The sequence below is a fragment of the Brienomyrus brachyistius genome, chromosome 12 (assembly GCF_023856365.1).
Source record: "Brienomyrus brachyistius isolate T26 chromosome 12, BBRACH_0.4, whole genome shotgun sequence".
Classification (NCBI taxonomy): Eukaryota; Metazoa; Chordata; class Actinopteri; order Osteoglossiformes; family Mormyridae; genus Brienomyrus; species Brienomyrus brachyistius.
Window position 1 is genome coordinate 15,110,400 of NC_064544.1, and position 15,367 is coordinate 15,125,766.

General features: G+C 41.8%; 3 protein-coding genes across 6 annotated transcripts in view; 1 reads left to right on the forward strand and 2 right to left on the reverse strand.

Moving 5' to 3' along the window:
- Positions 1-15,367, forward strand: part of LOC125704850 (SLAM family member 5-like) — a 90,816-nt gene that overhangs the window by 42,886 nt on the left and 32,563 nt on the right. The window lies entirely within an intron of this gene.
- Positions 1-15,367, reverse strand: part of si:cabz01074946.1 (SLAM family member 9) — an 84,416-nt gene that overhangs the window by 28,891 nt on the left and 40,158 nt on the right. The window lies entirely within an intron of this gene.
- LOC125704856 (T-lymphocyte surface antigen Ly-9-like) lies at positions 7,140-12,164 on the reverse strand. Of its 2 annotated transcripts, none has more exons than XM_048970996.1 (5): positions 12,071-12,164; positions 9,510-9,824; positions 9,154-9,411; positions 8,353-8,485; positions 7,140-7,214 (listed from the first exon to the last, which is right to left on the reverse strand). In XM_048970996.1, exons 1-5 carry the CDS (start codon positions 12,132-12,134, stop codon positions 7,175-7,177), a joined length of 810 nt encoding a protein of 269 aa, XP_048826953.1. In that variant the 5' UTR covers positions 12,135-12,164; the 3' UTR covers positions 7,140-7,174. The 2 variants fall into 2 exon arrangements, with proteins under 2 accessions (XP_048826953.1, XP_048826952.1); XM_048970995.1 differs by having other exon boundaries at positions 7,140-7,217.

Genomic DNA, 15,367 nt, shown 5'->3' on the forward strand with positions numbered 1-15,367 from the left:
TCCTTCCATTTTCCATAACTGCTCATCTGCAGTGAGGAACACGCTGGTTGGGATGCGAGTCCACCACACAGCATACTCACACAATCAAATACTGAGGGCAGCTTAGTGATGCCGGTTTATACTGAGGAAGGAAGGCAGAGTGTCTGGTAGAATCACATGCAAACATCCCACAATCCTGGAGGCCTGAGGTCACAATGCTGCCCACTGTGCCACTGCACTGACCTGCAATCATATTATACATGTATAAATATTCACAGCATCATTTTACTGTATTTATTCATTAGAGCCCATAACATCAGTGTGGATACAGTCAGAATACACCTGGGACCCAGAGAACCACACCTGCGCTGTGCGTTTGGTCTGCAACTCATCAGGAGGCCTGAGACCCTCTTACACCTGGAGGATGAGGGATCAGACAGAGAGCAGCTCCAGACTGCATTTCTTTCTTTCACCAGGAGAGGGCAATGTCACCATCACCTGCACTGCTGTCAATGCTGCTAGTCAGATGTCCAGTAATCATACAGTGAGGTGCATCCCCAAAGGTGATCAAACCTACAGATAACAAAAGCGCACACATAACGACATATCTGCAGTTTGCAGTTTGAAGTTTAGATAAGTTTAGGGGGGCGTTTCAAACTGGTAGCCCTTCATATGGCTCAGTACCCGTGAAGTAGCTCTAAGTTTCAAAAAGGTTGGTGACCCCTGCTATAAAGAATTATACATATCCCTGTCTTTTATAAGTTAAAATACGTGTAAGTAATAGTCACTGGGCATGCAAAATAAAAACAAAATTTAAATAGAAGGTGGGGCAGGTTCAGTGGCGGAGCTAGACTTTTATTTAAGGGGGAGTCAAAGGGTGAGCAAGGGTTTCTCAGGGGGGTCTATAGAAATATGATAAATGAAGGAAAAAATATGTTTTTCATACACACTCATACTAAACAATGAGTTTGTAAATGTTTGTTGAATAAACACAACAAACATTTCCAAAATCATAAACACCAATCATGAAGACCAAGGGGGTACATTCCGTACGTTGCTTAAATCATCCGAGATCAGATGCCTCATCCTAGATCAGTTAATGCTAGTGAGACTCATCCGGGATAAGTCGGTTTTTCAAGTGCAGCTGTGTGGTGGATTAGTTTAGCTGGATCTATTCATTCGAGATGACTGCGTGTGTCAGCGCTGCTTGAAAAGTCCATATATATGGAGTCCGCTTCTAGCGGGTTTACCGCTGAGCGCCATCCGTCCCCTCCAACTGATTCAGAATGCAGCTGCTCGTCTTGTTTTCAACCTTCCCAAGTTCTCCCACACCACTCCTTTGCTGCGCTCCCTCCACTGGCTTCCTGTAGCCGCCCGCATCAGATTCAAAACACTGATGCTCGCATACAAAGCCAAAAATTCTCTGGCACCATCCTACCTAAAGGACCTCATCACACCCCGCACTGCACCACGATCTCTCCGATCCTCCAGCACTGCTCGACTGGTCCCACCTCCCCTCAAGGCACAAGGAAGACACACATCTCGGCTCTTCTCTGTCCTGGCACCTAATTGGTGGAATGAACTCCCCCTAGATGTTGAATCCTTGAATGTCTTCAAGCGACGACTCAAAGCATTCCTTTTTCAGAAATACCTGACGTAGAACTTCTATATTCTTACTCGGCTCTTTTTCTGGTGTGTGTGAGCATCGGAAATTCATCGCAGAGTCTCAAAGCACTTATGTAAGTCGCTCTGGCTAAGGGCGTCTGCCAAATACTGTAAATGTAAATGTAAATGTAGAAACCTTGATCAGTCTTTGATAGACTGCAACAAAATGACGACAGGAAGGGCGCAGCTTTTCACACAAGGGGAGCAGGACCTCGTATTAGAATGATATGAAGAATTTCAAGCATTAATATGCACAAGGGGTAACACGGCAAAAGCAGCCGAAACCAGAAAAGACGGCTGGCCGACAAATTAAACACAAGAAGTAGTGCTCAGTGTACTTACTGAATGCAGCGTTTCATTTCCTATGTGTCAGATCAATTATTTAATGCAGTAAAACCCAGTTATAACAGACTTCAAGGGACCTAGAAAAACAGTCCGTTATATTATGGGGCGCCGTTTGTAAAGGTACTGAACATCTTTGTACTTGCCACTTTTTCAACATTTAGTGCAAATTTCTGACATTTAGCTAGAAGTCAATGGTGTTGTGGATCATCAGATTTTTTTGCTGTGTAGATTATGTTCAAAATTGTTTATCATATGTAAATATAAATGGTATAGCTGTGTCCTGTTATTTCGTCTAGTCTTGTGTATGTCAGTCCACATCTTCCTAGGTTGCCCATATCTGTCACTCTGTAACGGGATCCTCCCAGACTTGACACTGCCCCTCGAACAGATTCATCTTTCTTTCTTTAAATTTTTTTGGTCAGTGCATAATTCCATGTATGTTATTTTATAGTTCTAATGTCTCTTTAATCATTCTAAAACAGAGAGAATAGTACAAACAGCCTTTCTACGGGTAGGTGTAGTGTTACACGGTATACCGATACTGAAAAAGTACCGTGATACCTCATCGTTAAAAACAATACTAATATCACATAATTATTTTTTTTTTGAATTTTTTTCTGACAGTCTTCACCTCTAGAACCCCTGCCCTCCAATAAAATGGTTTTCTCTAAACTCCTGCTCTGGCTGGAAACACAAGCTGAATCTCGATATGCGCACAGTACTTAACTGTACTTATGTCCTTGTGTACCCGTAATACATCATCTTCCAGTGCCAAAGACCAGAAGATCATAAAATCAGAGGACAGTAAAAATCCCTGGATACTAGTCTTTCTTTGCCCCAAATATCAATATCAAATGAGAACAATCCCATGATTCATTGTATGGTGTTGTGATGGAGAAGCAAGAAGACACAAGCAATAACTGTCCTACCTTAATATGAGTAACATTTACGTTGTTCCTGTCAGATAGTATTTTTCCTATGTTTTTCACTTTTTTTGCTCGTGAAACTGCTGAATGGAAATGGTTAACACCTGTATATAGCGTTTGTACAGAGTTGAAATAAATACAGATATCTTAAGTGTAAACTTTACTTATGAAAAGTTACAAGTAATCATACCAGGAATAATTATTCATTTAGACTGGACATGTGGATTATTTTACATTTATTAAACATGAAAATTATCATAATCAGCTGGTTGTACAGCATAGTGGAACAGTCGGTTCCTGAAAACTTTATTGCGGCATCCCTTTGAGTCTGTTAATGTGAGACTTACATGGAATTCACTAGTTACCAGTATCATTTAGTAACCTGGGTTAGAAGGCTCGTCCAGTGAGCTGCATCACCAGGTAATGTAAACGATCGGTAGCGAAGCTCCCCTCACGGCCGATGAGAGAGAGTCTTGCGATATTTCAGGCGAGTTTGAGGTTTCAGAGCTTAGTAGCCAGATCGCACAGAGATAAGATAAGAATCTTTACTGTCATTGTCACTTGACAATGAAATTGAGAAAGTTCAGGCAACTCAATGTGAGGCATAAGAGTGATAAAATAATATATTACATAATATATAAAATTGTCCTGACTATACAAATTGGTAGGGAGAGGGCAGCCAATTGTTTTCTCCGCTGCCCTGATGACCCTGTGGAGAGCTTTTATGTCTGAGGAAGTACAGCTGCCGTACCACAGGCAGAGTCTGTACGTAAGTACGCTCTCGATGGAAAAGTGGTAAAAGGCATGGAGCAGATTTTGGGGAGACGGTTATTTCTGAGGATTCTCTGTAAATACAGTCTCTACTGTTCCTTCTTCAGCAGCTCCTTAGTGTTTGCACTCCAGGTCAGGTCATCCTTCAACTCGATACTCAGGAACCTGAACACCGGGACTCTCTCCACAAAAGCCCAGGCGATGTTGAGTGGCTGGATGTCCGTTTTATTTTTCCTGAAATCAGTAACCAGCTCCTTTGTTTTTGTGGTGTTGAGGAGCAGGTTGTTGACTCTGCATCACCCTGACAGCCGCTCAGCCTTGTCCCTGAATGCCAGCTCACTCTCCTTGCCAGAGATGAGTCTGATCACTGTCATATCATCTGAAGACTTAATGGTCTTGTTGTTGAGGTGTGTGAGGACACAGTCATGTGTGTAGAGGGTGTAGAGGAGCGGGCTGAGCACACAGCCCTGCGGCGACCCGGTGTTGATACAGTAGAGCAGTAGAGGTGTGGGAACCCAGTCTGACCCTCTGGGAGCGACCCGACAGAAAGTCCAGTATCCAACTGCAGGTGAGTGATGGAAGTCCCAAGTCTGCCAGTTTGGACACCAGTCATTGTGGGATGATGTTGTTACACCCCGAGCTGAAATCCACAAAAAGCAGTCTGGTGTAGCTCCCCTGCTGCCCTAGATGGGTCCGGGCAGCATGAAGGGTTGTGGCCACAGAATCCTCTGTGGATCTCTTTGCCTTGTAAGCAAATTGGAATGGGTGCAAGTCTGCTGGCAGGCAGGTGATGATATGACTCCACACCAGTTTCTCAAAGCACTTCATGATGACTGATGTGCCACCGGGCAGAAATCATTCAGACTGTTCGTGATGGATTTTTTTGACAGCGGAACACTGATGGAAGACTTAAGGCAAGTTAGGACAGTGGCCTGGGACAGGGACTGATTGAAGATCCTAGTAAGGACTCCAGCCTGTTGATACGCACAATCCTTCAGCACCCGTCCAGCCACACCATCAGGTCCTGCAGCCTTCCTCGGGTTCACCTTCCTCATCAGCCGCCTCACCTCCCACTATTCCACCGTGAGTGTGTTGCTGTGGTAGCTGGGCGGCAGCAGTGGAGCTGCTGTTGGTGTCACCAAAGCAGGAAAAGAAGATGTTCAGCTCCTCTGCCAGAGAAGCATCTCCCTCAGCGGCCGTGGAGTTGCTGGATTTGTAGCTGGTGATGTGCTGGACACCCTGCCACACCTGCCTGGTCTTGTTGCTCCTCAGATGCTCCTCTATCCTCCTTCTGCAGGCTGCCTTGGCCTCCGGATGCCTCTCTTCATGTTGGCTCTGTCTCCACTGTAAAGGGCTCCATTTCCACACCTGAAAGCAGGCTTTCAGGGAAGCACGCGTGGATAATCAGGGGGTGTGGCACACACGAGGATCGTACGAGCTGGGCGTGACAGCAGCAACTTCTCTTTTTATTTTGTTGCCACTGTTGCAGAGAGATGGATTATAAGCAGTTTTTCACACTGGAATTTATCAAATATTGCAGTGTGTGCTGGGTGCCACTTAAATGCAATGTCAGTTTTAAGGGTTTCATCCATTTTATATATTTCGATATTCATTGGTGGTAAAAGATTTGAGATGGAGGAAAGATCCATGGGATGCAGGGAATTGGAGGATGGCATTTGGGGTTTAATTTGAAATAAAATGATGCTTTATTATACCATTTGCATGAATACAAGTTCAGGTACAGCGGAATTCTTTCATTTTTGCTGATCCCATCATGCTCTCCTGTGAGATACATAAGCACACCTGAGTTGGACCAATGATGCTGGTCTCTCTCCTGCTCATACCAAGCAAACGGATCTTATACTAGCAAACTATCATTTGATTACACATGATCAGAGGTCACATCCCTTGACCTTGTCCCTCCCCCCAAATATCCACATGCCCACACGATTCACAGAGGTGTAATACAGATAAGGACCCCCCCAAGACAGGGTTACAGACTGCAGCTCAGTGGCCACCGCAGGTATGAAACAGTAGGGGGTGCCCAGGGACCGGTTTGAGAAACACTGACCAATGTTACCACTTCTTTTTCCTTGTCTCACTTCCTCTTGTCTTCCCGCACACTTTGAGTTAATATTTTATCCCCAGGAGGTGGGGTGTTTGGGACACATATAGAAAGAGGAAACACAAATGCTGACTCAGCTTTCACTGTGTATAAAACAATCTCATGGACATGAACTCCCCCCAAACGAGGTTGATGGGCTGAATGGCCTCCTCTCATTTGTAAATTTCTTATGTTCTTATGTTCATACACAGATTGCTTAAAAGTATTGTTATGGAGTATCATTATACTTTTTTTTCATTGTTTACTGTTAAACTCTTCTTTGAATAGACTGACATGAAGATATAATAATAAAACCAAACCCCCCCCCCCCCCCCTTCGCCAAATGCTGTGTACAGTATATATGTGTGCATATATGCAAAAGGAGACCAAGATAAGATATTTCTGGTGTACTTCTGCAAATAAAAAGCATAATTTCATTGCATCATTTACAGATATTCTTCTTACTGACCACTAGATGGAGTGTTGACATTTTTAGAAGAATCCTTAAATGCCGCATGAGCAGTCAAATATCATGAGCTACAAGACAAATACTTGATCATATTAAATCTGCGACACAGTGACTGGTTGTATTTCCACAGTGTAATTTGTCCTCCTGTTCAGATGAATAAATACAGCAAATTGTTAAAATGCAGCTCAGCAATAAATGTCAGGATCCGTCCTGCTCTTGTCTGTCGTTTCCCTGTTTGGCCGCTGCTCATCCTGTTCAGTGATTCCCTGGTGTCCTTTGGTTGCATCCTAATGGTGCCTCCTGTTTCCCGGACCACTGCATAGCCAGTCACTCTTTAAATTTAAATATCTTCTAGTCACTCTTTAAATTTAAATATGGATGTTCACTTTTTAAATTAAAAGAAGACCAAGATGGGATATGCAAAAAAGAAGCATTCCAGGCTACTTGTACTTGTGCAAATAAAATTCAGTTTCATTGCATCATTCTACCAATCACTAGAGGAAGTGTTTTTAGAAGAATATTAAAATATGCTGGGGGTGGCATGGTGGTGCAGTGGTTAGCACTGTTGCCTCACACCTCTGGGACCCGGGTTTGAGTCTCCACCTGGGTTACATGTGTGTGGAGTTTGCATGTTCTCCCCATGTCATCGTGGGGTTTCCTCCGGGTACTCCGGTTTCCCCCCACAGTCCAAAAACATGCTGAGGCTAATTGGAGTTGCTAAATAGGTGTGCATGTGAGAGTGACTGGTGTGTGAATGTGCCCTGCGATGGGCTGGCTCCCCGTCCTGGGTTGTTCCCTGCCTCGCGCCCATTGCTTCCGGGATAGGCTCCGGACCCCCTGTGACCCAGTAGGATAAGCAGTTTGCAAAATGGATGGATGGATGGATGGATGGATGGATGATTAAGCCTCCATTTCCTAAAGCTGCATTTTTTCCAACGTCTTCTCTTTTCCTTCTCTTCTGAAAGACAGGAAAATGCACAGAGAAGAGAGAATGACACAGGATGAGATTGTCCTGTGGTTTTTGTTATATAACTCTGGTTCTTTGAATTCAAATTAGGGCAGTCTAGTGATAAAAAATAAATCGTATTAATTACGAGCTTTGGATTAATTGATTAAAATTATATATCAATATTTGAAGTGAAAAGCATTTTTTTAAATATATCGATTCAAATAGATTTTGATAGATCAGTGAATCAGTGATAGACATTATAGACTTTGAAAAACATTTGTTCTATTACATACTGGTTCCTCACAGTATCATTGGGATGGTCTGACCTCTGAGTTCACTGCTAAGTGCTTTGTGCTGAGGTGGAATTTCAGGCTTGAAGTACTCTGATGGTACGAAAATTACTTGCACTGAACAGTGCTCCTATCTAAAGTTCCAATTGGGCGTTTTTAAATTGACTGGGCTAAGTAACATTTCTCCATCTGCTTCCATATTTACAATGCTACCATGGATGGTTGCATCCGAATTGTTCTATGCACAGGAAGGTGTCAAGAGGCATCACAGAGCTGGAGAGGTAAGGAGCCAGAGTAGAATCACTCCAGGCATTCACAGGGTTTCAACCAGCAACCTTCCAGTTGTTGGCACAGGTCCCTAGCCTCAGAGTCACCACTCTACCCATCTTAGATTCTAATTAATCTATGTTCTTTTTTTGCCATGTTATTTTTCTATAATTAATTGATTGAAGTTAACAAGTTATTTTGACAAACTCAATTCAAATGAAGAGTCATTTTCCATTTGCATAAGTACTTCAGAATCCCATCTAGCTCTTCTTTAATACATACATGAATATACAGGTAAAAGTGCAGTTTTGGTTCCGGTACTGGGTCAGCTGTTTGTTCTGCACCCCTGGACCATTTTCAGGTTTAGTGACTTGCTCAAGGGCTCAAGGGTAAAGCAACTGTTCTGCTGATCATGGGATTTGAACCAGCAACCTTATGATGACAGTCACAGAGGCCTAACCTGCAGTCACACATTAACAGTGCTAATGCATCTGCATCTGCAACAACTTAGTATAACCTACTGCATTCTGACTACTTAATCTAATCTGTGCTACATCTTTATGAAAACTGCAATGACTTGGACTAACCTGCAGAACCTGTGCTTGAGGTGCACAGTAATGACAGCCGATACCATGATGACCAGGCCCACAGAGAACACCAGCATCTTCAGCAAACAGGGTGAGAGGCCACTAGGGGGTAGCAGAGCGGAGTTTTGGCCACCTAGAAGATAATAAAATACTGTATTAAATGTGCACACAGAAAGCAAGCAACAATAGGTGATCATCAGCATTTATTTATAAAATTGCATTTTCATCCACAACACGGTCAGCTAAAGATAGGCAAGTTTTTCTCCGAACAAAAACCGAAAATTTCTGTGCTGGTACTTAATATGGCAGATCAGTCCAGGCCATATTACCTTAATAGACATAATTTCTGCATTGCTCTCTAAATAATTCATAAACTAAATGTTTTCCCATTGCAAGCTATATGATACCTTTTTATATGAATGTATAAATTAACACAGAACCAAAAGAGAAAATAAACATTGTGGCCCAAGGTGATTATAATGCAGTTTAAATGTAAAAGTGCTATTTTTCAGATGTTTCAGCACAACATACATCAGCTTCAAACACTGAACAGGCTTGAAATGCAAGTAGCAGCTATATTTCAGTTTTCTAATGTCAGAGGTGGACATTTCAGGTCCAGAAAATAAAAATCCAAACCAGGATTTTGTGTCAACCAACCAGTTGAGCGTAAACAGTCAGAGTCATATTGTACTCGATTGGTTGGTTGAAACAAAATCCTGGTTTGGATTTTTACTTTCTGGACCTGAAATGTCCACTTCTGCCTAATGTAAGTAATAATAAAATTCACCATCATACACTCACATGCATCTCCCAGTGGTTCTGACTGGGTCTCCTTGCTGACCCGGTTACTGCCTGTGCAGATGATGTTTCCATTATAAACAGTGACAGTGATGTTCATATCTAGCCAGGACTGGGGCTCTGTCTGTGAGCACTGGGTTTGGTCACAGGTGTAATAGACCCAGCTGTCCCTCACAGAGCAGTTCACTGACACATTGCAGAATCCTTCAGCAGAACTTAATGAAAGTGACATCATCTGAATAACTGGTTTGGAAACAGCATCTGGAAATCAGAACCAATGCATGTTTCACTGTACAGGTTATGATCAGTTTCACAGCACAGCAGAGACACTAATAAACAGACTCAAATTCCCTGCTTACCTTGGACATGCAAACGGTACTTGGCTTTTTCAGATATAACCCCATCTGTTTCAGTTATTACAGCAGTATAGGTGCCCTGGTCTGTCTCGTCTAGGTTCTTAATGAGCAGAGAGAGGTCTCTGCTGTCAAGCTGCATCTTCTCTTTATAACCTGGGTAGTAATGTGTCTGATTTATTTCCACTGTGTGTTCCAGTATTTCTGTAGAGTTGAGTTTCCATGTGATTCTTCTGATCCATAGATGTTGAAGACTCTCCACTGTGAGATGAACAGACGCTCCCTTTAACCCATAAACAGGAGACTCTGCAGGGCTGGAGTCTGGGGAGAGATGGAGTATATTTTAATATATTTTACCCCCAGTTGATTAACCAATTACAGAATGTACTGAATGCAATAACGGGAATTTCAAATATCTAACACATATTCAGAAAGAAAGAAATACCCACTGACATGAAACTCTGCAGGGCTGGAGTCTGGAGATGGATTGAATATAATTAAGAGCCAAATTTATTTACTGCATCATAACACTAAATATGTTATTTTTTCCCTGAGAGTAATATCTTTGTGTTAAAAACATCCATAAGGAATCTCATGTGTTTTCAATATAATTTTATTTTATTTTATTGGGAGCACTGTACAATACGGCTCCTTAATAACTTCAAGAACAAATCATGAAGAAATGTAGTAGCTACTTGAGTTAAAAGATGCGTTGCGTTTTGCTAATGATGAACAAACATGATATCAGTATATTACTTTTTGTGTTATTCATTATTTGTTCTTTCAGTAGTTCACAAAGGTTCATAGAGTTAACAGACATCGTAACAATATAGTAACTGCTTGAAATAAGTGATTTATCACAATACATTACTAGGTGGCAGTGGGTGGCGCAGTGGGCTAAGGCTCTGTGCCAATGATGAGAGGATTGCTAGTTTGAGCCCCTGCATCAGCAGACCAGTCAGATGTCTATGTACAGTTGAGCAAGGCCCCTAACCCCCAGCTCCAGGGGTGTGGTGTTTTGGCTGACTCTGTACTGTGTCCCCCCCCCAACAAAAAAACAAAAAAGCTATGGTAAGCAACACGGAGTGGGTGAGGAGAGGAATTCCAGTAAACTTGTGCAAATGGCAAATAACGGATTTATCTTTAATGATGAACAACGATTCACCAAACATGGATGTGTTTGGTCTGTGGGCAGAAATCAAAGTAAGTGGGAGAACAAGCAAGCATCCTGTCTGCCTTTATATCAGGTTAATGCATCCATTCAGAAGACGTCATTTTACCCAGACTGGGAGTAAATATTCGTTTCCCTTTGTGCTTCATCTTGACTAATTTCATTTAGTTACTGTATGCAATAAAATCCCATTATATGTCTTCAAGGGATCTGGCAAAGGTCATATCCAAAGTCCGTTATATCCAGAGTTGCTCTTTGCCCAGAACAACTACAGGACACCATTTACTCATGCCACACCCCAGCAGACACACTTGTGGTATATAGATTATTATACTGTACATGCAGTAATCCAACTTCACTTGATCAGATGCAATAATCCCGACTACGTATCTGCGCTGTTTATCACTGGCACGCCATGCGCCTTGTAGGCGGAGCCTGCGTGTCCATTATAATGAACAAAACTACAACCAAAAACGGCCCTGGGGACCAAATTCCGTTATATGTGAGTCCGCTATAAGAGGATTTTACTGTACTTGTTAATTAACCATTTCCTGTAGGCTCATTTTTATGTAGGGGGGGGGGTAATTAGCACCGCAGGCTCACACTCCTTGGCCCAGGGTTTGAGGCTCTGCCATGGCTCCCTGTGTGTGGTTTGCTGCTCTCGTTGAGTCATTATGGGGTTTCCTGTGGATATTCCACACAGTCCAAAACTATGCTGAGAAGCCCCACTACCCTGAATAGCATGGGCGGTTACAGGAAATGGATGGATGGGTGGGTGGTCCTTATTATTTTAATAATGAGATCTGCTGCTGAATCAATCTATAAATAAATCATTGTGAATTACTGAGAGAATAAATAATGAATAACACACAAAAAAATCATCATTAATGAATCATTACAGATCATTTATTTCAAGCAGTTACTATGTTACTATATATATTAATTTTATAAACCTTTATGAACTATGAAGGAACAAGTAAAGTAATATGCTGAATTCATATCTGTTCATCATTAATGAATTATAACACATCTTTTACCTCAAGTAGCTACTATAATTGTACATGATTTGTACTAGAGTAGTAAATGAGTTACCGCTAAGTTAGTAACGAAGTGGATTGTAAAACGCTACCATTGTATTTAATAAGAACCTCAGCAGCGTTAACAGTCATACATGTTAACAGCAAAGCCGTGGTTGTACAGTGACCACCAGCAAATTATGAAGTATAGAAATGTTTTTGCGCCCATGATATCCTCTGACCCTAGAACTGCCCCTGTTCCACAGCCCTACTGTTTTAATGATTGTTATATTCATAGCAATTCTCATATCTAATAATCCAGATCAAAGCACTCAAAAATGACAGGAAATTAAATTAGAGACTGTTGTCATTCACATTACCTGTCTTCACAAAGAGAGTAATCCAGCACATCAGCAGGACGCCTGACATTTTAGAAGCGGCCATTATAAAAGCAGAGGTACACAGCGGACTTCCTGAAGCATGTAGCGTTTTAATGGTACTTACAGCAGGAGGAACCAGCAGATAGGAAGTAACAGTTATTCTGTCCTTCCACAAGCTAGTTTGAATAGATCTTATCAAAATGTATTGCAGCTCTTATAGACAAACATTGGGGGCTGAATTATGTAAAGTATATAAATAAATTAAATATAACTTTATAATTTTTGGAGGGAAAGCCAGGTTGTGATTTACTTTATATTCTCACTGCTCCTGTCCATATCACTCTGTGTTATTAAAAATAATATAGTGGGCAGATACCAAACTACCTGTGTTGATACTTGTACAGTAGGGGGCAATTTTAGTGGTAAAACTACTTATATTAAATTGTCATACAGAAACGGTCACCAGGAAATACAGAAATTTCAAATGTTGCTTTAGGTTTTAAAGCAAATTTTAAGAAAAAAGGAAAGAAAAGAAAGGTTGTCATTCCTGAGGTGAAAGCGTTTCATTTGTTATTTTGTCCCCTGGTTTCAGTAACAAAACCAAAACAAAAATGGTGGCAATCTGTCACATTGGCAGTAGATGGCAGTAGACTCAGGGACAACTGAATTTAATACCCAGTTGTTTTTGTTGTGTTATATTTTTGATGAAATATTACACTTCGGGGTGACATACACCTTATACCCCCATAGGGAGGGTACAGCACAGCTCAGAGGATATTGGGAGGTACCTGACTAGTCAGCCAATTCCCACTGAAAAGATCCTATTGCTTAAAATCCCATTCTCTACTAAGGACTTGCAGCTGATGATATGTGGTACCTAGCAGGCCCCCTTTCAAAGCCAGCCCAAACGCACTGCTGTATTAGGAGATCTCTTGGGAATCAAAATCGTCTCATTGGCCACTAAATCAACACAGATCTTGAATAGCGTCTTAAACGTGCCTTCCAAAAGCACCAAAATGCCAAACGTGAATTAATTTACATTGTTTTGGTACATGGTCATCCATTGGATTAGCTTCTCTACTAGTCTGGTGTTGCAGAATCAGGAAGATGTCCGTGAGCGTGGCATAGGTTTGTGAGATGTCTGGCACATTATCACATCAAATTTACTTTTATGTGGTTTTTATACATCAGGTCCCTGATCTCAGAAACTGTAGCTTAATGTGATAAGTACTGATCACAGATGCCATCTGACCAGCTTGTATGTGTGTGCATGTTGAATGTGAGTGTGTGACTGTGTGTGCACTGCAGTGGACAGGCATCCCATGCAGGGTGTCCCCCCAGGCTGTGCTGCCTGGCATGGGCTCCAGGCTGCTGTGTGATCCTGACCAGGTGAAATAGTAAGGAAATAGATGGACGAATAAAAAACCTTTTTCTAGTAATCCGAATACTTGCAGGACACTTTAGATGCCACAAGTATGTGTCACACACAATCTCTGAATGTAGCATATATATATAAATGGAGGAGGGGCAAAATTATAAGAAAGGCAGCTACTGCAAGATGGTGGAACCTCCATGGATCGGACTTGTTTCTCAAGCACGTCCTACAGATACTCGATCAAGTTCTGGGGAATTTGGAAGCCAAGTCAATGGCACCCAAAAGGCACCGATCAGAGATACATTTCTCTCCATTACAAGGTTACACCCTACATGGCACTAAAGCATTTTCGCCTCATTTTAGCAGCGTTCTTCTTGGACCCTGGAGGCAGCACCCAGAGCACGGCAGTGGATGCAAAGTAATGGATCATGGAGGTTACAGTGGTTATGGTGTCACAAAGAAACATTGTGTGCAGCTACATCTGAATGTTCACATTTATATATATATATAACCTCACACATTTGTTGTAAATGGTACCATCATTCTGCAGTTGAAGCAGAAAACCACAGGAAGTGACACCACATATGCGGATCAAACAAAGAATCTGCTCAGGGGTCATGTGCAGGCACCATGCCTTTTGCTGAGCCCACGGGGGTCTACGTGATCGCAAAAAGGTTCTGCAAGGGGGCTGAGGTGAAACATGGTGCTGAGACTGTGGCTCTGCTAAAACTTACGGGCAAACCACACGCCCACACAGAAACACCTCTCACACTCATACTTCCTGTGTAAAACTTTAAAGTCAGACGCTGCAACAGGCACGGTCTCATTTACAGTCACTATTAAATTAAAAATGTGTTAAGCTGGTCAATGGGGCAACTTCTTTTAGCCTTCAGCTTATTTGGACGGGTCACCTTGTTTCACTGCAGCGTTCGGCTTTCAAAATATAGACGTCATTTTTGAAAGTAAATCAATAATGGTTGTGGGGAAATTCACTGCCGAAAACTATAGAACATGAGTATGGCATGAACCTGAAGCGTAAAACACATTAAGAGAACAGCAAAAATGGAGACGCAAAAAGCACAAGAAAGCACAAAAAATAGAAAATACTTAAATATTTTTCCCTTTTTTTGTGCTTAATGTGCTTTATACTTCAGGGGCACCGTAGTGCAGCTGTGACTTCCTGTTCTGATAGTGTCATTTTTTAAGAAATTCTGTTTAGTCACCTTCTATTTACAGATACACACTATATTGCCAAAGGTATTGGGACACCCCTCCCTCCAAATCATTGAATTCAAGGGTCCCAATATTTTTGGCAATATAGTGTATTATCTCTGCATGCTGCTCAGCTTCCTTCAGCCTGTTTACTTCCTCACTTGTCTCCACCTTGTGCCCCCGTTGTTTAACTTATCAGGTTTCTTTGTCGCAAGTGTATTAAGGGGCAATACTTAAAAAGAAATCTATGAGCTTTCGACCATTAGACCAAGGAAGTGGATTTTCTTGGGCTGATTATTAGAAGCCATACGTTACCAAGCAGAGATGGAGTTGAGTGTAGGAATCTGTGTAAAGTGTCGTGCAAAAATGCTCAGGATAAGGACTCTCCTGTTCACGATTGTATGTGTTCTGGATGACCTCCACATTGTGCACAGATCAGCTACATTATAAACCATATTAACAGCTTCCGCTTCTTGATCATATATTACGGTAGTGGCTTGTGGACGTTTTTTCTTCTGAGTTCTTATTATATTCAGATCAGGCTGGAAATGAAAGTCACCTGCTGGCTTCAGGCAGAATAATTTAGACAAAGGGTGAGAATAGAAAACTGAACACTACCCTACCGGTTTGTGAAAAACATTAAATAAAAATCTATGTCAGACTACATTTTATTTTACCAAACTAGCCCGATTCTTTGGTAGCAATAATTC